Genomic DNA, 23,954 nt, shown 5'->3' with positions numbered 1-23,954 from the left:
AAAGACTTAATTTTTTTCACTTTCAAAATACAATCCTTGGTAATTCACTTTTGAGTAAAAAAACAGTCTTTTTTATATGGGTTTCAAATGCTGCATTGGAAAGGGGGATCAAGGTGGTGGAGTAAGAGGATATGGAGCTCATATGCTCTTAAAAACATGAAAAATACATCCACATGAGGAAAAATTCTCACTGAAAACTAACTGGAATCTGGCAGAAAAACTCCTATACAACCAAGGCTGCAAGAAAGATTCCCACGTAATTGGGTAGGATGGGAAGAAAAACATCAGGCTGAGATCTCTGCCCTTAGAAGGGAACTAAGAGGAAAAGGGAGATAGCATGGGTGGACCCTCACCCTGGGGAGCCACAGACTGGGCATCCCAGTTCTGGGATCCTGTGTAGAGGAGACAGGCCTCCTTGGCTGCTTGGAGAACCAGTGGGACAAATAGAAAGGCTGGAGAAGCCTAGACTCGACTTGTGAGGAGTATGCAGGTACTGGCTTGCCATCAAAACACATATTTAAAAGGAACAGAGCCAGTTGGAGCCTGACCATCAGAGATTCTGCTCCAGCAACTTGAGAGCAGACTCCACCCCTGACAAGGCGGTGACTGCCACTGAGTAGAGAGGAAATCTAGCCTTAGACCCTGTGCAGCCTCTAGTTCCCCCAACACCAGCCACACTCCCTATCAAGGTGATAGTGGCTAGCATACCCTGAGGATAAATGTGGCTGGCATCTACATCAAGTTCAGCCCTCACACCAGAGACAGTGGCATATACAGTCTACAGTGGGATGCTCCCAAATAAAAACATCCCTCAAGACCACAATGGATAACTGTTTCACCTAAATTCATAGAGACAGAGAACATTAAGTAAAATGGTAAGGAAGAGGAACTACTCTGAAAAGAGCAAGAGAAAACCCCTGAAAAAATAAATAATGAAACAGAGATAATCAGTCTACCAGATAATTAATTCAAGAAGTTTGTTATAAAAATGCTAAATGAATTAAGAAAGAGAATTGATCTAAGCACAGATCATTTTAACATGGAACTAGAATCCATAAAGAAGACCCAATAAAAAATAGATAATTCAACTTCTGAGATAAAACGCACTCTAGAAGCAACGAATAGCAGACTGAATGACACAGAAGAATGCATAAGTGATCCAGAGGATAGAATAATGCAGATCACCCAATAAAGCAACAAACAGAAAGACAAATAAAAAAACAGTGAAAGCAACATATGAGAACTTCGGGATAATATAAAACATGCCAATGTTTATATTAAAAGGGTTTCAGAAAGAGGAGAGAGAGAGACAAGGGGATCAAACATGTATTTGAAGAAATTATGACTGAAAACGTTTCGAACCTAAAGAAGGAAACAGATACAGAAAGTACAGAGGGTCTCAAACAAGATGAACCCAAACAGACCCACATCAAGACATATCATAATTAAAATGGCAAAATGCAGTTAAAGGTAAAGAGAGAAGTCTAAAGGCAGCAATAGAAAAACAAAGAGGTATACACAAGGGAATCCCCATAAGGCTATCAGTTGATTTCTCTGCAGAAACTTTGCAGGCCAGAAGGGAGTGGCATGGTATATTCAAAGTCCTGAAAGGGAAAAACCTGCAATCTAGGGTACTCTACCCAGCAAGATTATCATTTAGAATAGAAGGAGAGGTAAATAATTTCTCAGAGAAGCAAAAACTAAAAGAATAAAGCAATACTAAGCCTACCGTAAAAGAAATGTTGAAAGGTCTTGTCTAAATGGAAAAGAAGTAAGAATCTACAGGAAAGGGAAAATCCCAATGGGAATGGTAAATATACAGTAAGGATTAAAGATCACTTTTAAAAAATTGTAAAAGCAACTATAAATACAATAAACAGTAAAGGGATAAGCATGAAGATATAAAATATGACCTCAAAAACACAAAATGTGTGGGAGAGGAGTAAAAAATGTAGATCTTTTAGGATGTTTGAACTTAAATGATTATCAGTTTAAAGCAAGTAGATACAATTATGGGTCAGCATATATGAACCCAGTGGTAACCACAAATCAAAACCCTACAGTAGAGGGTACTGTAAAAGAAAGGAAGAAAGGAATTCAAGCATACTACAAAACAAAATCATCAAACCACAATGGCAGAAACAAAAAGAAGAGGAAATGAACAAAGAACTACAAAAACAGCTGCAAAACAAGGAATAAAATGACATAAGTACATACCTATCAGTAATTACTTTAAATGTCAGTGGACTAAATGCTCCGATCAAAAGACACAAGGTGGCTGACTGGATTAGAAAACAAGAGCCTTCAATATGCTGCCTACAAGAGACTCACTTCAGGGTGAAAGATGCACACAGACCGAAAGTGAGAGGATGGAAAAAGATATTTCATGCAAACAGAAACAACAAGAAAGTGGGGGTAGCAATACTCATATCAGACAAGGTAGACTTTAAGACGAAAGCTATAATGAAAGACAGAGAAGGGGTAAAGGAATCAATACAAGGGATTATACAATGAAGAAGGGATCAATGCAGGAAGAGGGTATTACACTCGTTAAGATATACACACCCAGTATAGGAACACCTAAATATACAAAGCAAATACTAACAGATGTAAAGGGAGAAACTGACAGTAATACAATAATAGTAGGAGACATTAACACCCCACTGTCCTCAATGGACAGATCATCCAGACAGAAAATCAGTAAGGCAACAGAGGTCTCAAATGACACAGTAGATCACTTTGACTTAATTGATACCTACAGGACACCACGTTCCCCCCAAAAATGCAGAATACACATTCTTTTGAAGTGCACATGGAACGTTCTCCAGGATAGATCACATACCAGGTTACAGAACAAGCCTCAACAAATTTAAGAGCATAGGAATTATATCAAGCATAATTTCCAACCACAACAGTATGAAACTAGAAATCAACTGCAGGAAAAGAACAAACATGTAGAGACTAAACAATATGCTACTGAAAAACCAATGGGTGAATGATGAAATCAAAAAGGAAATTGGGAAATACCTTGAGACAAATGAAAATGAAAACACAACTTTCCAAAATCTATGGGGTGCAGCAAAAGCAATTCTAAGAGGGAAGTTTATAGTGATACAGGCCTTTCTTAAAAAACAAGAAAAATCTCAAATGACAACCTAACCACCTAAAAGATTTAGAAAGAGAACACACAAAGCCCACAGTCAGTAGAAGGAAGGAAATAGTAAAGATTAGAGAGGAAATAAATTAATTAGAGATAAAACAATAGAAAAGATTAATGAAACCAAAAGGTGTTCTTTGAAAAGACAAACAACATCGATAAACCTTTATCCAGATTCACTAAGAAGAAAAAGGATGCAAATGAGAAATGAAAGAGAATAAAAACAAAAAAAACCCAAATAGGACCTGTTCAAACTTATAAGCTTTTGCACAGCAAAGGAAACCATAAACAAAATGAAAAGGCAACCTACAGAATGGGAGGAAATATTTGCAAATGATGTGACCGACAAGGGCTTAATTTCCAAACTATACAAACAGCTCATACACCTCAACAACAACAAAAAACAACCTGATTGAAAAATGAGCAGAAGGCCTAAATAGACATTTCTCCAAAGAAGAAATACACATGGCCAATAGGCACACGAAAAGATGCTAAACATCGCTAATTATTAGAGAAATGCAAATCAGAACTACAGTGAGGTACCACCTCACCCTTGTCAGAATGGCCATCATTAAAAAGTCTACAAATAACAAATGCTGGAAAGGGTGTGGAGAAAAGGGAACCCTCCTACACTTTTGGTGGGAATGTAAGTTGGTGCAGCCACTGTGGAAAACAGTATGGAAGTTCCTCAGAAAACTAAAAATAGAATTATCATATGTTCCAGCAATCCCACTCCTGGGCATATATCCAGACAAACCTATAATTCGAAAAGATACATGCACCTCTGTGTTCATAGCAGCACTGTTCACAATAGCCAAGACATGGAAACAAACTTTCATTGACAGATGAATGGATAAAGAAGATGTGGTACATATATACAATGGAATACTGCAGCCATAAAAAAGAACAAAATAATGCCACATTTGCAGCAACTTGGATGCAGCTAGAGATTATCATACTAAGTGAAGTAAGTCAGAAAGAGAAAGACAAATACCATATGATATCATTTATATGTGGAACCTAAAAAATGACACAAACGAACCTATCTATGAAACAGAAACAGAATCACGGACGTAAACAATAGACTGGTGATTACCAAGGGAGAGAGGGGTGGGAGAGGGATGGATTGGGAGTTTTGGATTAGCGGATGCAAACTGGTATATATAGAATGGATAAACATTTATGTCCTACTGTGTAGCACAGGGAACTATATTTTATATCCTGTGATAAACCATAATGGAGAAGAATATGAAAAAGAATGTGTATATATATGTATAACTGAGTCACTTTGCTGTACAGCAGTAATTAACACAACATTGTAGATCAACAATACTTCAATTAAAAAAATACCAAAAAACAAAACAAACAAATAAAAGAAATGAAAGAGGAGAAATAGCATCTGATACCACAGAGATACAGAAAATCATAAGAGAATACCATGAACAGGTATATGCCAACAAATTGGACAACCTAGAAGAAATGGACAAATTTCTAGAAACATACCAGCCTGCCAAGACTGAGTCAAGAAGAAACAGACAACTTGAACAGACTGAGCACTAGAAGTGAAGTTGAGTCTATAATTAAAAAAAAAAAAAAAGCTCCCAGCAAACAAAAGTCCTGGACCAGATGGCTTCACAGGGGAATCCTGCCAAACATATAAAGAACTTATACCTATCCTTCTTAAGCTATTCCAAAAAATTGAGGAGGAGGGAACACTCCGAAATTCATTCTATGAGGCCACCTGATACCCAAACCAGACAAAGACATTATAAAAAATTACAGGCCAGTATCTTTGATGAATATAGATGCAAAAATCCTCAACAAAGTATAAGCAAACGAAATCCTACAATACATAAAAAGTATCATATACCATGATCAAGTTGGATTTATTCCAGGGTCACAAGGATAGTTCAGCATACACAAATCAACGTGATACACCGCATTAACAGAAGGAAAGACAAAAGTCACACGATCATCTCAACAGATGCAGAAGAAGCATTTGACAAAATTCAGCATCCATTCATGATGAAAACTCCCATCAAAGTGGGTATAGAGGGAACATATCTCAACATAGTAAAGATAAAACAAACACACAGCCAACGTAATACTCAACAGTGAAAAGCTGAAAGCCTTCCTGCTAAATTCAGAAACAAGGCGAGGATGCTCACTCTCACCACTCCTGTTTAACATGGTATTGGAAGTCCCATCCACAGTAATCAGACAAGAAAAATAAATAAAAGGTATACAGATTAGTAGGGAAGAGGTAAAACTGTCACTCTTTGCAAATGACATGATACTCTATATAGAGAATACTAAATTCTCTTCTGAGACACTACTAGAACTAATAAATGCTTTCAGGAATGATGCAGGATACAAGATTAATATACAGAAATCTGTTGTGTTCCTATACACTAATAATGAAATATCAGAAAGAGAAAGTAAAAAAGACAATTCTGTTTAAAATCACATCAAAAAAATAAAATTACTAGGAATAAAATTAAGCAAGGAAGTGAAAGAACTTTACTTTGCAAACTGTAAAACTCTGATGAAGGAAATTGAAGATGATTCAAAGAAATGGAAAGATATCCCAGGCTCTTGGATTGGAAGAATTAATATGAAAATGGCCATACTATCCAAAGCAATCTACAGATTTAAATGCAGTCCGTATCAAAGTACCCAGGACATTTTCTGCAGAACTAGAACAAATAATTGTAAAATTTATATGGAACTACCAGAGACCTCAAATTGCCAAGGCAATCCTGAGACAAAAGAACAAACTGGAGGTATAACCCACCCAAACTTCAGACTATACTACAAAGCTACAGTAATCAAGACAGCATGGTATTGGCACAGAAACAGGCACATAGATCAATGGAACAGAATAGAGAGCCCGGAAATAAATCCATGCATCTACAATCAGTTAATCTACAGCAAAAGAGGCAAGGTATGCAATGGAGAAAAGACAGTCTCTTCAACAAGTTGTGCTGGGAAAGCTGGACAGCCATGTGTAAAACAATGAAATTGTAACATTCCCTCACACTATGTACAAAAATAAACTCAAAATGGTTTAAAGACCTAAATGGAAAATCTGAAACCATAAAACTCCTAGAAGAGAACATAGGCAGAACACTCTTTGATATAAATTGTAGCAAAGTTTTCTTGGATCAGTCTCCTGAGGCAAAAGAAATAAGAGCAGAAATAAACAAGTGGGACCTAATTAAACTTAAAAGTTTTGCACAGCAAAAAACGAAAAGAGTACCTATGGTATGGGGAAAAATATTTGCAAATGATGTGACCAGCAAGGGGTTAATATCCAAAGTATACAGACAGCTCATACAATTCAATATTGAAAAAAAAAACCAAAACAAAACCCAAACCAATCAAAAAATGCGCAGAAGAATTGAATAGACATTTTTCAGAGAAGATATGCGGATGGGTAACAGGCATGTGAAAAGGTGCTCATCATTGCTAATTATTAAGAAATACAAATCAAAACCACAATGAAGTATCACCTCACACCTGTCAGAATGGCTACCATTAAAAAGTCTAGGGCTTCCCTGGTGGTGCAGTGGTTGAGAGTCCACCTGCTGATGCAGGAGACACGGGTTCATGCCCCGGTCTGGGAAGATCCCACATGCCGCGGAGCGGCTGGGCCCTGAGCCATGGCCGCTGAGCCTGCGCGTCCGGAGCCTGTGCTCCGCAACGGGAGAGGCCACAACAGTGAGAGGCCTGCGTACCGCAAAAACAACAACAACAACAAAAAAGTCTACAAATAACAAATGTTAGGATGTGGAGCAATGGGAACCCTTGTACACCATTGGAGGGAATGTAAATTGGTGCAGCCACTGTGGAAAACAGTTTAGACGTTCCTTAAGAAACTAAAAATAGAACTGCCATATGAGTCAGCAGTTCCACTCCTGCTTATATATCTGGAAGAAGGAAAACACTAATTTGAAAGGACATGTGCACCACAATGTTCATAGCAACACTATTTACAACAGCCAAGATTTGGAAGCAACTCAAGTGCTTGTCAGCAGATTATTGAATTAAGAAGATGTATATAGCACAGGAACTACACTCAACATCTTGTAATAACCTATAATGGAAAATCTGAAAAAAAATATATGTATATAACTAAATCGCTTAGCTGTACACCTGAAGTTAACACAATATTGTAGGTCAACTATAGTTCAGTTTCAAAAAAAGGATGTCTTGTGTATACACACACATAGAGACACATACACACACACCAAGGAATATTACTCAGCCATAAAAGAAAAATAATGCCATTTGCAGCAATGTGGATGGACCTAGAGAGCATTACGCTTAGACAAATACTATATGATATCACTTACATGTAGAATCTAAAAAATAATACAAATGACTATATCAATATATGCAAAACAGAAACAGACTCACAGATACAGAAAACAAACTTTTGGTTACCAAAGGAAAGAGAGAAGGGAGGAGGGACAAATTTGAGGTATGGAATTAATAGATACAAACTACTATATATAAAATAGATAAGGATTTATCTATTTTATAAACAAGGATATACTGTATAGCACAGGGAACTATATCCAGTATCTTGTAGTAATAGATAACAAAAATACTGAATCACTATGCTGTATACCTGAAACTAACTGAATATTATAAATTAATGGTACTTCAGTAAAAAAGCATTTAAAAAGAAAAAAAAGTCACGTTATTGTAAGAGGGAAACATGTCCTTTGTTTCTAAAGAAAAAAAATAGGAAAGGATAATATTTACATAAGTTTGATAGACCATCTATCTTTACTTCACTGATAATATGAAGCATGACATTTATTATCAGCTTCCAGGTGAAATATCATATTCCTTAAAAGACAGGAAGTAAAGAATTAGAGGAGTTATTTTAGGGTAGATGGAGTATCAAATTACTTTGGTTAGAATTTAGCCAGGGCAGAAGGTTAGTGTCTGTGTAGAAGTATTTCTCTACTTGGCATAGTTTTCATGGATATGATTTTACTTTTTCCTGAAAAGTGACTGAGTATGATTTATTTATAAAATAAGTTCAGATTTACTTAATAAATATTCATTGAGCACCTATTATATGCCAGGTACTATGTTAAGGGATAGATATCAAGATAATAGGAGACTGTACCTGCTTTCTAGAAGTTTACAGTCTGGTACAAAAGAAGTGCTTTTTTGTAAGTATGATAATAGAGATGCACTTGGTTACCAATATTCCATATGCACTTAAAAACTAGATAGTTGTGGGGCTTCCCTGGTGGCGCAGTGGTTAAGAATCCGCCTGCCAATTCAGGGGACACGGGTTCAAGCCCTGGTCCGGGAAGATCCCACATGCTGCGGAGCAACTACGCCCGTGCGCCACAACTACTGGGCCTGCGCTCTAGAGCCCACAAGCCACAACTACTGAAGCCCAGCCGCCTAGAGCCTGTGCTCCACAGCAAGGGAAGCCATCGCAATGAGAAGCCTGCGCACCACAACGAAGAGTAGCCCCCGCTCGCCGCGACTAGAGAAAGCCCGCGCGCAGCAACGAAGACCCAATGCAGCCAAAAATAAATAAATAAATTTATTTAAAAAAAAAAAAAAACAAAACTAGATAGTTGTGGAAAAAAATGTTCATATGGGGCTTCCCTGGTGGCACAGTGGTTGAGAGCCCGCCTGCCAATGCAGGGGACACGGGTTCGTGCCCCGGTCCGGGAAGATCCCACATGCCGCAGAGCGGCTGGTCCCCTGAACCATGGCTGCTGAGCCTGCGTGTCCGGAGCCTGTGCTCCACAACGGGAGAGGCCACAGCAGTGAGAGGCCCACGTACCGCAAAAAAAAAAAAATTCAGAGATAAACACACTTGTATGGTGATTATAATTAATACTCTTTATACTAGAGAATAAGGGAATTAGCAAAATAAGCCAACAAACCAACCATGGGCTATATGTGTTTGTAAGAACCAGAAAAAGTTAAAATGATGGAAAGTTTTTTTTTTAAATTAGTGAAATTCAAAAATGATTATTTTGGAATTAGGAGTCCACCTTTTCTCTCTCCCTTCTTTAATAACATATAGGGCCTGTTATCATATCATTTTAGTTAGATGTTGCCATTGTCTCTCTATTGGTTTCTCTATTATCCTTCCCTTTCAAGATTTTAAGTTCTTTGAGAGCAAAGACTCCTAGTTGTTTTGTATTCCTGCAGGTTACAGTGTTAAATAACGAGCAGACAGATGCTCAATACAAATTTGCTAAAGCAAAGTGGAGTTTTTTTTTGTCAAAAAGGACATTTCAAAAGTATGATAGTCAGTATTGGTGATGTCAATGTTAAGGGTGGAGTTTATCCTGTGTGGTGGGTTAAAATAGCTTCTGGGCTACAATAAGTAGAACATTTCAGTAATTTGAATTCTGCAGATTCTGAATTGGCTATGTATGTATGTTTTCTTTTTGTATTGGTAGTCTAGTAATTCTTAGATATTCAAGTATATCAGAGTCTCAGATTAGTAGATGGACTTAGAATAATAATATTGGTAAATGGACAGTACAGTGGTGTTGAGGAGAGGAAAAAGATGAGTATGATGCTCACATAGCTCTTTCCCTTTTTCCTCTTTCTTCTTTGTTCCTTATCTTCTCCTTTTAATGTAGAATTAAAGGGGAAAGTTATCATGCTGAACAGTTTTGAATTGGAGAATACAGGTTTGCAGTATTCTGAGGCAACCCTAATAAATTCTTTCAGTGCTTAGCAGTCTGTTAGGACCCTAAGCATATTTGCTAAAGTTAACTGTGTGTAGTTGTATTTTTTTTTCTCTCTGATCACCTCCCTTTCTGAGCTTCCGTTCATCTCTAGACTCCTATACTTTTGTGATTTTTCGTTAATTCATTAGCAATTTAAAAAAATTTCCTTTTATGCCAGAACATATACCAGGTCCTGAGATAAGTTTGTAAACAAGATAGAGCCCCTGAACTCTTTCAGGGGAGTATTTAATCTAATGAGAGGATAAAAACGAATACAAATCAGTTGTGAGTGATAAAGATACTCTGAGAGTAAATAGAGGGTGCAGTGGGAGTCTAGAAGGGGGCACCTAACACAGTCTTGATATTTAGGGAAAGTTTTATAAGAGGAGATGATTTGTTTCTTGAGGGCGTCATGCTGTCTCTCATCTTCTAAAGTTACCTATCACAAGAAGCTCTGTAAAATTTCCTTACTTCCTTCCCCATCTCAAAGTAATTTGCTGGTCTATTAAACCAAAACAAAATTCACACAAAGACATCATAAATGAGAATTGGTGCTTCTGAGGAGCATTTACATTAATGATAGGAGTTCGTTAACACAAATGTATTTTTAATTGATGGCATGGGTAAATGAGTAATATATTTCTGAGCAGGAAAATCCAAGCGCAACCCACCCCTAGTCATAATAAAATAATACCTAACATTTAGGAACCCTTAGTATTTGTTAGGCATTAAGCTAAATACTTTAGGTACATTATATTCAAGTGAAATACATAAACATAGCAAACTGTTAACCCCCACTACTTCTCTCCCTCATTGTGTACAAGTACCCGATTCTCTACAGGGACCTGGAAGAAAGTCTTAAGAAGCCCAGTGGCTTAGCACAGGAAACATCAATATTAGAATCCTTCAATTCACTCATTTTCAGCCCTTTGAAAGTGAGATGAGATAACTGGGAGGGATGATTATAGCATGAAAAAAATCTATATTCAGTGCTGCAGTTGTCGACTTTTAAAAATTCAAAGTATGTAATTTATTTTGAAATTTCAAATGACTGTAAAGAAAGGCATCAGATGTTTATGTTTCTAAAAGTGGGTGTGCATTTTAAAAGATTCCTGTAAAACATTATTCTCTGATACTTATATTTATTGTATTATGTACTAGAAATTTATAAAGAATGTCTTTTTCCTTGATTTTATGTATTTATACCCATTCTATTTAGAGTTTTTCCTAATTCGTTGAAGGAAGCAACATTAAACAAAAGAAAAATGGTTAAATTCTGACGGGTTATCTTTCCTCTGACCCCATTGCAGTTTCCTATTTTGTAGGAGTGGTGACACCGTGAATTCAAATACTGTTCAGTATTTAGTAGTCTCTAGAATTGAGGTCTCACTCATTTTTTAAATGTTGAAAATTAACTTTTTTGAGATCTAATTTACATAAAATAAGATGCATTCATTTTAAGTGTGCAGTTCACTAAGTCTCGACAGATGAATACTCGTGTAACCATTACCTTAATTAATGTATAGAACATTTCCATCAACCCAAAAAGTTCCTTCATGTCTCTTTGCAGTCATTCTTACCTCTCCACGCCATCCTGCCCCTAGGCAACCACTAATCTGCTTTTCCTTACTAGTTTACTTTTTGCCTGTTCTACGCTGGAATCGTGTAGTATGTACTCTCTTTTGTATCTGCCTTCTTTTGCTTAACATGATGTTTTTGTGATTCATCCATGTTTGTTGCCTGTGTGAGTAGTTCCCTTTTTTTCTTGCTAAGTAGTATTTTATTGTAATGGCTGTACCACAGTTTGTTTATCCATTTGTCTGTTGACGGACGATTGAGTTGTTTCTAGTTTTTGTCTCTTTTGAGCAAAACTGCTGTGAACATTTGTTTACCAGTCTTTATGTGGACATGAGTTTTCATTTCTCTTAGGAGTGAAGTTGCTGGGTCATATGTAAATATATACTTGCCTTTATAAGAAATTTCCACCATTTTACATTCCCACCAGCAATGTATGAGAGTTCTAGTTGTTCCACATCCTTGTTAGCACTTGGTATTTATCAGTCTTTTAAGTTTTAGCCATTCCAGTTAGTGTATAGTGGTATCTCATTATGGTTTTAATTTGCATTTTCCTGAAGACTGCAGATGTTGAGCACCTTTGCATGTGCTTATTGGCCATTGGTGTATCTTTCTTTGTTCAAATCTTTTGTCCCTTTAAAATGTGTCTTCCATTATTGGGTTGTAGAGTTGTTTTTTTAAATGTATGTCTGGATACAAGTGCTTTATCAGATAATTTGTAATGCGAATATTTTCTCCCACTCTGTGCTTGCCTTTTCATTTTCTTATCAGTGTCTTTAGGAAAGCAGCTATTTAAAATTTTGGGTCCCATTTACCAGTTTTTTCTTTTATGGATGCATTTTGCATCCTAAAAGTTCTCTGCCTATCCTAAGGTCTTGAAGCTTTTCTCCTATGTTTTCTTATGAAAAGTTTTAGCTTTTATGTTCAGGTCCATAATTTGCTGTAAATTAATTTTTGTGTAGGGTTATAAATTAAGGTTCAAGTTTGTGTTTTCTATTCTGGGATCCAGTTATTCTAGTTTTTCATCTGTAGTAGGCTCATACTTGTGTCATTTCATTAACAGCAAGAAATATGCATATATATTCATTAACGTGCAATCTTTAGCATTTCCTTTGTTTTGTACATCAGACTCATTTAAAAGATCATGGCTCTTTGTATAAAAATCTTAATTTTGAAGTAGTTTTTGTTTTCTAATCATCATTATACTTGTGTTAGTTTACATGTTTTGCATACTGATTTTTGGTAAAACACTTAGATTCTGAAAAGCTGGAAGTATATATTAAATCTTTGGCTAACAAAGAGTTCAGGATCTTCTGATCTTGATCTACGGTAAAACAGCCCTGGGCAGTAATCAGGGTTCTGTTTTGGGACGTCCCTATTCCCTTGGGTGTGGTCTTCTTCTTCTCACCTTGCCTTGACAATTTTTGTTTGCTATTTAACTAGAAGGAAAACAAATTCTCTGTAGGAATCAGGTAAGTATATGAAAGAAATCAAAGAGTTGGTTGAACTCACAGGTTCTTTCTTTATCTTTCCTACTTTTTTTCTCTTTTCTTTTTATTTTTTCTACGAGCCAAAGTCTTTCTTCCCTTGGACTTCTCCTTTTCTTTCCTTTGGACTTTTCCTTTTCTTTCTCCCTTTCAGGAGAAGAGCTGCAGGTGCTCTGTAAGCACTTCCTTCTTTTTTATAGTCTGTTTTTCTGAGTATATTTTATTGAGAGTAAGGTTGGACTTCTCTAGAGTTTACCATGGGATGCTTCTAGCCTAATGTCCCCGAATATTTGATTATCTTGGGTTTAAACACCAGTTAGAGCACCAAAAACACAGGGAGGTGGGGGAGGATTTTATATTACAAATTAATTGCATAGATGTGAATGGGCATTCTGTCTGTCTCCTCTCTAATACTTCATATTTTCCAGTTTGCCTTAGCTGTTTTTAATCTTGGAGCAATTCTGCTGTACCTTCCCTGTGAGAAACCAGTATATATGATTCTTTGTGATATTCTTGTGTTTGTTTTGCTTATGGGGTTAGTGCTCTTATTTTTTATATGGGTTTCATGTGCTACTTTGTGCTTCTCCAGATACACTACAGTTCATTACTAATATGTAATTATTGTCTTTTTCTCTGTTTTCTCTTTCCTTCTCTCTTTACCCTTTGGTTCTTGTGCAGGTCTTGTTCAGCGTTGTGTGATCATCCAGAAGGATGACAATGGATTTGGGCTGACGGTCAGTGGAGACAATCCAGTGTTCGTACAGTCTGTCAAAGAAGGCAAGGCATTTTTAAAAACAGTCTTGTCACTTGGGAGCAAACAGAGTAAGAATAGAATAGTTTAAAAATGTCTATTGCTTAGAATAAAATAATCACATACATTACAGGTCATATGGCCTTATTGTGCTAGAGTTGTCTCTGGTGTTACGGTTATAGGCATGAATTTACCCCAGTTGATTTTCTTTTGTACTTTATGGAAAGAAAACAGTTCTTATATTGTTTTAGAAATCATATGACTCCTTAGTCATGAAACTTTACTCATCATCACTTATAGAAGTTTGTGGAATTTTATTTCTTAATGGCACCAGAGATATTTGGGTAGAGACAGATTAAAGAAGGGGTTGTAGACTCAAAAATATCCATCCTTTTCTCCCAAATGACAATAATATCTTGAACTACTATTACCATATATTGAATACGTCCTTTATCTTGGTTGCTGTAATTTGAGGTAGGTATTTTTTATCTCTATATTACAGGTGATATCGAGGCTTAGAGTAAAAAAAACATAAAATCTGTCCATGGTCATCCAACTAGTGAGTGGCAGAGGCAGGATTTGGACCTAAGTCAGCCTGACTTTACAGTCCATGTATTTAACCATTTTGTTACACTGCCTCTCTTTCAAGAAGATTATCAGTGAAGGTAAATGAATTGCATTTTAAGAATTAATTTCTCTTACAGATGGAGCAGCCATGCGGGCTGGCGTACAGACAGGTGATCGAATCATCAAGGTAAGGAAAAGACTATTACGGAATTTATGATAGAATTAAAAAACAGCATATATTAGCCATATTTTGCTTTTTTTAACTTGGATTTTTATTAAAAGCTACAGATTATATATGATGGATTTATTGACTATAAAAACTTACTTCATTCATTCTAAAATTAACGTTACCCTTTACTGAAAAGCATAATAAGAGGCTTGAATAAATGGAGTCATAACTCGCTGTTGTAAAGATCATATTTCTCCAAGTTAATCTCTTAGCAAGAAATTCTCTTCAAAATTTATTAATAAATTTGGGGAGGTGTGCCATTCCTTGTCAAGCTTCCAAATGATTATTTGTTCTAAGTGAACTTTGCAGAGGTATTATGTGTATGGATAAGTGTGAGGTGAGATGGTGCAGATTGATTTGAAGCAAGTGACTCTATTATACCTAGGGACCTGTCTGTGGAACACAGTAGAGAGTCCAGAAACAGCCCTTAAGTTCTGATCAGTAGGGAAAGAATGGCTTAGTCACTAATTACTCTTAAGACAACTAACTAATGTGATTACTTAAAATCAAATTACTATACAGGAAAAGACACCATGAACATATTTACAAAGAACTATCTGGAAATAAATATTTGAAATATATTACAGAATATGATAGCCTTAATTGTAAAGAGCACTTTCAAATTACTAACAAAAGAATAAATAGTCTGACAGAAAAAGGGGCAAAGAATTTTATAAAGCAATTCTCCAAAGTAATTGAAATAATATATCAATGAGGATATGTCCAACCTCACTGATAAGAAAGAAGTAGAAATTAAATGATAGGTGAAAATATATTTGGTTGTCAGAAATTTTAAAGATTAATGATACACATTTGGCATAGTTTGGGTATGGTAAAATGGCTACTCTCATAAACATGTTGTGAATATAAATAAGGTAAAATCTGTTTGGATGGAAATTTGTGAATATGTATCAAAAGTTACATATTTTTAAAAAGTATATAACCTTTGACCACAATTTTGCTTTTAGGAGCTTATCTAAGGTAATAGGTGTTTAAATGTGAAGTGATACGTGTACAGGAAAATTCATTTAAGCTTTATTGTATCGAAAACTTGTAAACAATCTAAATATGCGTATACTGAGGGCTAAAGAAATAAATTGCATTTCACCTCCAGCTTTTAAAAAGAATAGATTAGGTCTGTTTGTACCTATATTGAAAGACATCCATAATGTAATAAAACAGTGCTTTTTTATTTGCAGGAAAAGGCAAGTTACAAAGTATATGTATGTGTGTCTGTGTATCTGGTGTGTGTATGCTAGAATATGTCTCAAAGATTAAACATCATGCTTAACAGTGATCATCTCTGGTGGGCATGACAAGTGTACTTTTACTTCTGTTTTATACCCCGATATATTTGAACTTGTAAAAATTAGTGTTACTTGCATCAGAGAAAAAATGTTAGATTCATGTTTGATATTTTTACCTTAATTTGTTTGGTTTAGTGGAAACTTTGGATAACACTTCCTACATTTAGCGTGTCTGAAAATTAATTTTCTTTGTGAAGGTTAGGTGATGATTGGAAAACTAATAGTAAATTGAATATTATTGGAGAAATATTGCTTATTCGTCTTTTAAAAAATTTATTATGCCTTTGGAAAATCAGTGAATTTGTAATTAAAAGCAAAGGGAGTTTTTAATTTGCAAGGGTTCTTCACTGTGAAGGATTTGCAAATCTGTTGCATAGTACGTTTTGTCATTTTTCATGGTGAATAAGTTATAATAGTTATAATATCCTTTTTATTTTTTTAAGCATCTTTATTGGAATATAATTGCTTTACAATGGTGTGTTAGTTTCTGCTGTATAGCAAAGTGAATCAGCTATATGTATACATATATCCCCATATCCGCGCCCCCACCCCGGCTCTTGCGTCTCTTTAAATCAAGGCCTTTTTTTGTGCTCAAGTTCATTTTGTTGCTGAGTATACCTTATAGAATAGTGGTAAAAGTGACTATTGAACCAAATATATATGCATTTTAATATAGTCCTGTTTACTATGTTATAATTGGTTGTATTACATATGATAATTCCTGAAGTCAGTTTAATTGTCTCAACTAGAATTACCTGACAGACACTATTTTTATTTTCTTACAGGTGAATGGAACTCTGGTGACTCATTCAAACCATCTGGAAGTGGTGAAGCTAATCAAATGTAGGTGAATGTTATCCTCAGTTTTGTTTTCTGAAACCCTTACAGCAAAGATAAGCAAACATTTTCTGCAATAGGCCGGATAGTAAATTTTTTAGGCTTTGTGGATCAGATAATCTACTACTCGACTCTCATTGTAATGTGAAAGCAGCCATAGACGATGCATAAATGAATGGGTATGGCTGTGTTTCAGTAAAACTAAATATTTGCCAAAACAATCTGTGGGTTGAATTTAGTCCCTTGGCTGGAGTTTACTGACCCCTGTATTAAAGGAAAGTCTGAGGTGAAAATTCTTAATTTGCTAATAACTGTCTTTAGTCCACTTCATTTATGTGGTTGATTATAATGTCCTTGTTATTCTTGGTAATAATGAAAGTATATTTGAAAGAAATGCATGAGTCGACCTGAAAGAGAAGAGGTTGAGAAATCAGACACAGTGGCCTGGATGAACTGAAATGGAACTTTCAAAATCACGTAGCATAATCATGTTCCCTCAGATAAGTAAATGATTAAATAATCCAGGGGAGTGGTCTTCTCTTGGAAATCTCCAGGGTTAAGAATTTGTAGTCTTCTGCATCAGACTATTTCACAGTGTAATAGACTACAATTAAGAGATAGTTGTTTAAAAAAAAAAAAAGAGATAGTTGTTTATGGCCAAGCAGAAACACTACTTTTTTATTTAATATTACTTCTTTTCATTAAGTGGACATCTTTAGAATAAATTTAATAAACAAATCCTTCTTGGCCTTATTATTGCTTAGATAAAGCAACCTGTGAATCCCTTTATCTCTTCATCAGAGTACCAGTGCTCTAAAATGATCACTTTGATCTTAGTTCTTAACTTTAGTACATTTTAAAAAGCAATGGGATGATCAGAATTAGATCCTCATACTAGAATAAATTTGATTACTTATTTAATGAGATTGTGATTTATGAATTTTTATGTGCTACATAAATATGATGGTTTACGATAATATATGCCTGGTAACTAACTGTTGCAGAGTATGAAAAGATTATTTCTTTAGCTTTTTAGGTTATATATTTTACTTGTTCCAATATCAGTTTTACTTAAAAAATTAAATCCTAGGACTGTAGCAATAGATTACTTATCCAATAACAAGAGCCTAACTAAAAACTCAAAGTAAGCATAAAACACTCTGAGTATCGAAAACAGATATAAATTTGAAATGCCTAAACCCTGTGTGCTATACTTGTAGTAGAGCTCCCTCATGTCCTACTCTTCAATGCATATTCTAGACATAATAAAAGTGATTTCAAATCAAACCAGTTTAAAAACATCTAAAGAAGAGAAGGGAAGAACGAGGAGGCTATGAGAACCAAGCACATGGATAAGTCAATAAGATATATTAGATGACTTCGTGACAGAGAGAAATATGACTGAAAAACTTTAAAAGTGTGTGTGCTTAAAATCTCCCCAATATCACAGCATTTGTGATCATTAAGTATAAAAAAAATTTTTAGAACCCCAAACACTGTGAAATAATTACTAGCGAGTTTCATGGGAGGATTAAATTGGGGGGAAAAAGTATGAAATACAATTTAAAGTTCTACTGAAAAGTCTAAGAGAAAGATTTTGTCATTAAAGGTCAGTTATCTAGAAAAGTTTTTTATTTGGAAAGCATTATTTCTTCTTGATTCTAGATAACTCATGAATGTCTGTTTCAGAGTCTTTCTGGTTATGGGTAATTTTGCTTTCCATAGTTTTTTCCCTGTAAAATGCCTAGTGAATTTGTCTTCTCCAAATTTTTAAAATTAAAACTCACTACTTATTTGTTGTAGGGTTTTTTTCTGCTTTTTGTCGGATATTTCTTGTCACACACATTTCTTAAAGTTAATTTAAAATTGTATCATTACAGAAAATTAGTTAAACCTTGTCTAATTAGTATCATCTTAATATGGTGATTTTTAAAATTTGCATTTGAGAAATTGATTGAACATAGCCATTGTTGATAGTTGATAGTTGATAATAACTTATTCTTCCCTAAATTAAAAAAAAATCACTGGATTTATAAATCTTACTTGCTTTTAAGTAATATCTGACCTCATGAGTAAGTGATTTGCTATCTGAAAATTGCATTGTTCTTTTAGAATTTTAGGGGAGCCATAAAAGAGAAATGACAAGATTCTTCTTCTGTGGGGAAAATGATTAGCAGATGATGAAACTTTCTCATATATCTGGATCTTTTAGAACTATCAAAGATTAAGTAGTAAAAATTTTTTGACAATGTTATTTTCCCTTCCCTCCCCTTTCTTCCATCTGCCCACCCCAAGCGGGTTCCTATGTAGCTCTCACTGTTCAGGGACGCCCACCTGGGTCGCCCCAGTTTCCACTTGCTGATTCTGAAGTAGAGCCATCAGTCGTTGGACATATGTCTCCCATCATGACATCCCCTCATTCACCTGGAGCATCTGGGAATATGGAGAGAATTACTAGTCCTGTGCTCATGGGGGTAAGAGTGGGAAAACGTCTTTGTAAATGCTCAGTTGTATAATAATGCCTTTGCTTTATGTTGAGTTTCAAAGTGTTGAGTTGATAAACAAATTTAAGTTTAAGATTCTAGAAGATAACTTGCTGATAAAAATAATTACCTAATAATTTGGAATGATTACAGGGTATGGGGATAGCAGATATAATTCAACAAATATTTAACACCTACCATATACAAAACAGGGTGCCACCCACAAAAATATAATTAAGATATCCTATGTTCAATGTCCTTTGTTATCTTCGAATATACACTCTAAGAGGACAGGGTTTTTTTGTTTATTTTATTTATTGTTGTGTCCACAGAGCCTGAAATATTGCTTGGCATACAGTACTAAGTACTTAATAAACCTTTGTTGTTTGAAATTGAATCAAGAGTATACAAGTAATTTTACTACAGAGGCAGCTGTAGACATTATGAGAAGGAAAATATTAAGTTCTATGAGATTTCAAAGGAGGGAGAAAGCACATCCAGTTGTGATAAGGAACAACTTTATGGAAAGCTATTATTTGAATTGAGCCTTAAAAAACAGGTAACATCCTAATGGTGGCAGTGGGGAAGAAGGCAACCCAGGTAGAGGAAGCAGGATTAACAGAGGTAAAGAGCCAAGAAAGCATCAAGTATTTTGGGGAAATAGCCAGGACTCTTGTTTGGTTGGTTGCCCGTTAAAGATTTATGAAGTAGGAGATGAGAAAAAAGTAAGACTATTTATTTTGAAAAGTCACAACTACGAGGCCAATTTACAAGTAACTGAATGGGCAGTAAGAATATATTACAAATTTTTTGAGGAAGAGAGTGATGTGATTATAACAGGATTTTAGGAAGACTTATTTGATAAAATATTATAGGGTTGTAAAACAAGGAGAAATGACAGGAGATGAATTAGTGATCTGTCTTAATACTTCAGGTAGGAAATACTGGGAATTTGAACCATGCACGGGGGTTGATAGTAAAAATCCAAAGGAGGGAAAGTGTAAGATATTATTCTTTTTTTCTTTCTTTTTAAAAAAATACTTATTTATTATTTTTTTTCTCCGTTGGGTCTTTGTTGCTGTGCTTGGGCTTTCTCTAGTTGCAGTGAGTGGGGACTACTCTTCGTTGCGGTGCGCAGGCTTCTCGTTGTGGTGGCTTCTCATTCGGAGCACGGGCTCTAGGCACGCAGGCTTCAGTAGTTGTGGCACGCGGGCTCAGTAGTTGTGGCTCACGGGCTGTAGAGCACAGGCTCAGCAGTTGTGGCACACGGGCTTAGTTGCTCTGTGGCATATGGGATCTTCGTGGACCAGGTCTCGAACCTGTGTCCCCTGCATTGGCAGGCAGATTCTTAACCACTATGCCACCAGGGAAGCCCAAGATATTAGTCTTATACTTAAGGCAACTTCATTTCTTCAACTAATATCAATATTTAATGTTTTTTGAACCTAGTTTAGCAAAAGTGAAATAGAAGAGTTGACATTTCCCTGTAACCTTTTATCTTTAAGTGTCATGTTTAAAAGTTTGTCTTCATAACCACCAGAAATAAGAAAATCCTGATAGGTATTGAAAATTGGAGCTGAGATGTAACATTGTATGACTCATTTTCGATACTTAGTTTCACTTTCCTTGTATTGGTTCTTGTCTTTTTGTTTGTTTATTTTATCTTTTTCTAGGAGGAAAACAATGTGGTTCATAACCAGAAAGTAGAAATTCTGAGAAAAATGTTACAGAAAGAACAGGAACGGCTACAGGTACTAAGTTAGAAATGGGGCTGTTTTATAGGCCAGTAAAAACGTGAGTGGGCATAGTTGAGTTGGTATTTATTATAATCATAATTAAGCACTATTGTAATCAACGCCATCAGCTATTTTATTGATTAAGAATAGACTTTTAAAGATTTTCTTGACATAAGTAATTAATTCTTGAAATATTTTTATAACTTTTCAGTTATTGCAGGAAGATTACAGCCGAACACCTGCCCAAAGATTGCTAAAAGAGATCCAAGAGGCCAAGAAACACATTCCTCAACTGCAAGAGCAGTTATCCAAAGCCACAGGCTCTGCTCAGGTAGCATCGCTATTAAAAGTGCTACCCAACCTTTTGCAGGAGAATTTTCTTCTGGGAATGTGTCAGAGAGTGTTGCAGTTGCCTTTTTTTAAAGTTATTTTTTCTAGCATAGGCCAACAGGAGGTCCTGTGTTGGATGTTACAGAAATAATGATTAACTAAAAGAAATGTGGGCTTCTCATTGTTTGCTTGCTCATGATACGATGCTTCTTTGTTCCACAGTAATTTTAGAAAGAATTGAGTGTTTTTGCTTTGATATCACAAATTACAAAAATATATTTAGATACATATATTTACATTTTTGAGATGTATTCTGCCATTGTAAAACAGAACAGCAGTTATGTTTTTAAGTAGGGACGTACAATTTTTCTTATTTAATCTGCACAACACCCTTTGAGATTAGATGTTACTGTTGTTTCCCCCCATTTTACATAAACACTTAGAGAAACTCAGAGAAATTAAATAACTTGTCTGAGGTCATGTAGCTCAAACGTGATGGAACTGGTATTTAAACCCAGTCTGATGAATTCAAAGCACATTCATATTAATAACTATTTTTATTCTAATTTTAAAATAGATTTCAATAGACCTGCTATATAGGTATGTTTTGAAGATGGTAGTCTCACTAGAAAAATAGCTTAGCATTTATACATCAACCAGATTTATGTTCTATAATATTTAGATTGGGGATATGGAGAAATGAGTGAAAGCTGCTTACTTGTTATTCTTCATGAGTTAGGTCTGTAGGTTCACAGAACTGAAAGGATTCTTTGAAATCATCTATCCTAATCTGCTCATTTTAAAGTTAAAAGAAAATCATGCAATGGTTGAGAAAACTAGGGCCTAAATTGGTTAAGTGACTCAAACAAGGTCACACATTTGTAAGGCATCCCGACTTCCTGGTTCAGTGTACTTTTCATGACACATTTTTGTTGTTGTTACTTTTAATCCCATTAGCTATATGAAGTTTTGAGTATTCCGCCTCAGTAATATCGACAGTTTATGTTGTGGTTATTACTGAGCAAAGACAACAATCTTACTCTGTTTGAATAGTAAAACTGTTGTTCCTGATTTAAAAGCTTATAATAATTTACGGTATAGCACTGTGTCCCAGAATTGGCAATTTATTGAAATTCTAAAGTGTTGGAAGGCAGTTAACCACAAGTTATAGTGTCATAATCTTTACTAAAGGGCAGGGAATATAAATTATATAAGTTAAACTGTTTTATCTTTTTGCTTTATTTGAAGTTTGAGATTTTATTCTCTTTACTGAAATACCACTTTCCCTGTCTTTAAGGTCATGCCATTTGAGAACCCCAGAATTAGTAGTCATTTACGCTTTTGACTTTAAGAGCTTTTAGCATTCTTGATTACATCAAACTGGGTGAATTTAAACAGTCTCCATTGAGGTTCCAGTGCAACTCTGTTTCTTTATACAGTCCATAATGAAAGGGTTTTTTGTTGTTTGTTTTTAATGTGTGTGTGTGTGTGTGTTTGTGTGTGTGTGTGCTTGATCTGTTTTAGGATGGAGCTGCAGTTACATCCTCCAAGCCATTAGGCGATGGGCTAGCAGTCAGTGAAATAGAAGCAGATCCTGGTGATGGACTAGGCAGAATTGACTATGGCAGTGGAGATGCTTCTCGGCCCAGTAGTGAAAGTGCAGATGTAAGTGTTCTACACCTTTATCTTCTTGTATTTTTCTCTACAGCCTCTTTCTCGATTTGATTGTAAGTTTTGTGAGCTACAGGTGTTTTCTTATTACTTACTTTTTATTGCCACCATCTTTAATATAGCAATTTGATGAACAGAAATTCTGGATACCGTTGTATATGAGCTTTTAATTCCAGACTTCACTTTTTCCCTTGGACACCATTGCCAAATGTTTCTTTTGAGGAGATGGAATTTCCCAGCAGGCGTCTTATTTGTGGGTAGAGAAGTTAATAATGCCAGTGCTTTCTTACTGAACCGAGAGGCCAACTGTTGATATCTTTAAGAGCATGTTAATATTCCATTTGTGGTCAGAGTGACTCAGTCTTGAATCATGGGGCACTTTGCCATTACAAAGAGGAAAAGCCTTAGTCCTCTTAGGTAGACTTTAGTTAATAGCCCATGTTTAGTAATGCTTTCTCGATTAACCCAGAAATTACCAGATGTACGTGGATTTTTGTTAAGAAGATGATCAGAAAGTATTTTAGCTGAATATGATGTAGCACCATAGTTATATGAATACTTAAAAGCTAAGTTCAGTGTTACCTACTCAGCAATACTTTGTAAGTAGTGTGCAATAATAGGAATAACGAATTAAAAATAGATCACCCTCTTTAAAAGTGATGAGGAAAGTAATCTAAATCAGGTTTTTTTTTCTTCCCAATGTGGGCCATAAAATCAGTTTAGTGGGTTGGGGCCAGCATTTTAAAAAAATAATAGGATAGGAAGTAAGTAGTACTTTCATGTAGAAGAGCTAAGTGTTACTTTTTTGACTTTTGTTGTACACACACATATATACACACGTGTGTATATGTACACATGTATCAGTGTGTGTGTGTATGCATGTGGGCACATGCTGGTTAGCAGTGTGCAATTTCTCTTATTGGAGGTTGTAAAAAAAAAAAAAAGAAAGCCACTGGTCTAAGCCATCATTTAGGGGATCTTTTGAGGCTTAACGCTCAGTGACTCAGTTCCTCATGCAAGGAAAATTTGAGGATTTTTTTTATTTTTTGAAAGATGTTGATAGGAATCTTATGATTTAGGCTGTCTTAATGAAAGATTT

General features: G+C 35.4%; 1 protein-coding gene across 5 annotated transcripts in view; it reads left to right on the top strand.

Annotated features, from left to right (window-relative positions):
• ARHGEF12 (Rho guanine nucleotide exchange factor 12) overlaps positions 1 to 23,954 on the top strand; it is a 145,030-nt gene that overhangs the window by 72,558 nt on the left and 48,518 nt on the right. For 2 of the 5 annotated variants that reach the window (XM_032639868.1, XM_032639867.1), the window contains 7 exons: positions 13,623 to 13,721; positions 14,400 to 14,449; positions 16,584 to 16,641; positions 18,931 to 19,109; positions 20,792 to 20,869; positions 21,066 to 21,185; positions 22,709 to 22,849. In XM_032639868.1, the coding sequence (XP_032495759.1) occupies positions 13,623 to 13,721; positions 14,400 to 14,449; positions 16,584 to 16,641; positions 18,931 to 19,109; positions 20,792 to 20,869; positions 21,066 to 21,185; positions 22,709 to 22,849 (725 nt within the window). Of the gene's footprint in view, positions 1 to 13,622; positions 13,767 to 14,399; positions 14,450 to 16,583; positions 16,642 to 18,930; positions 19,110 to 20,791; positions 20,870 to 21,065; positions 21,186 to 22,708; positions 22,850 to 23,954 lie in introns of all 5 variants that reach the window. The other 3 variants (XM_032639869.1, XM_032639870.1, XM_032639871.1) reach the window with 3 other exon arrangements.

Source organism: Phocoena sinus, chromosome 8 (genome assembly GCF_008692025.1).
Source record: "Phocoena sinus isolate mPhoSin1 chromosome 8, mPhoSin1.pri, whole genome shotgun sequence".
NCBI lineage: Eukaryota > Metazoa > Chordata > Mammalia > Artiodactyla > Phocoenidae > Phocoena > Phocoena sinus.
Note: the sequence above shows the minus strand (reverse complement) of the source record. Positions and strands in the feature narration are given on the sequence as shown.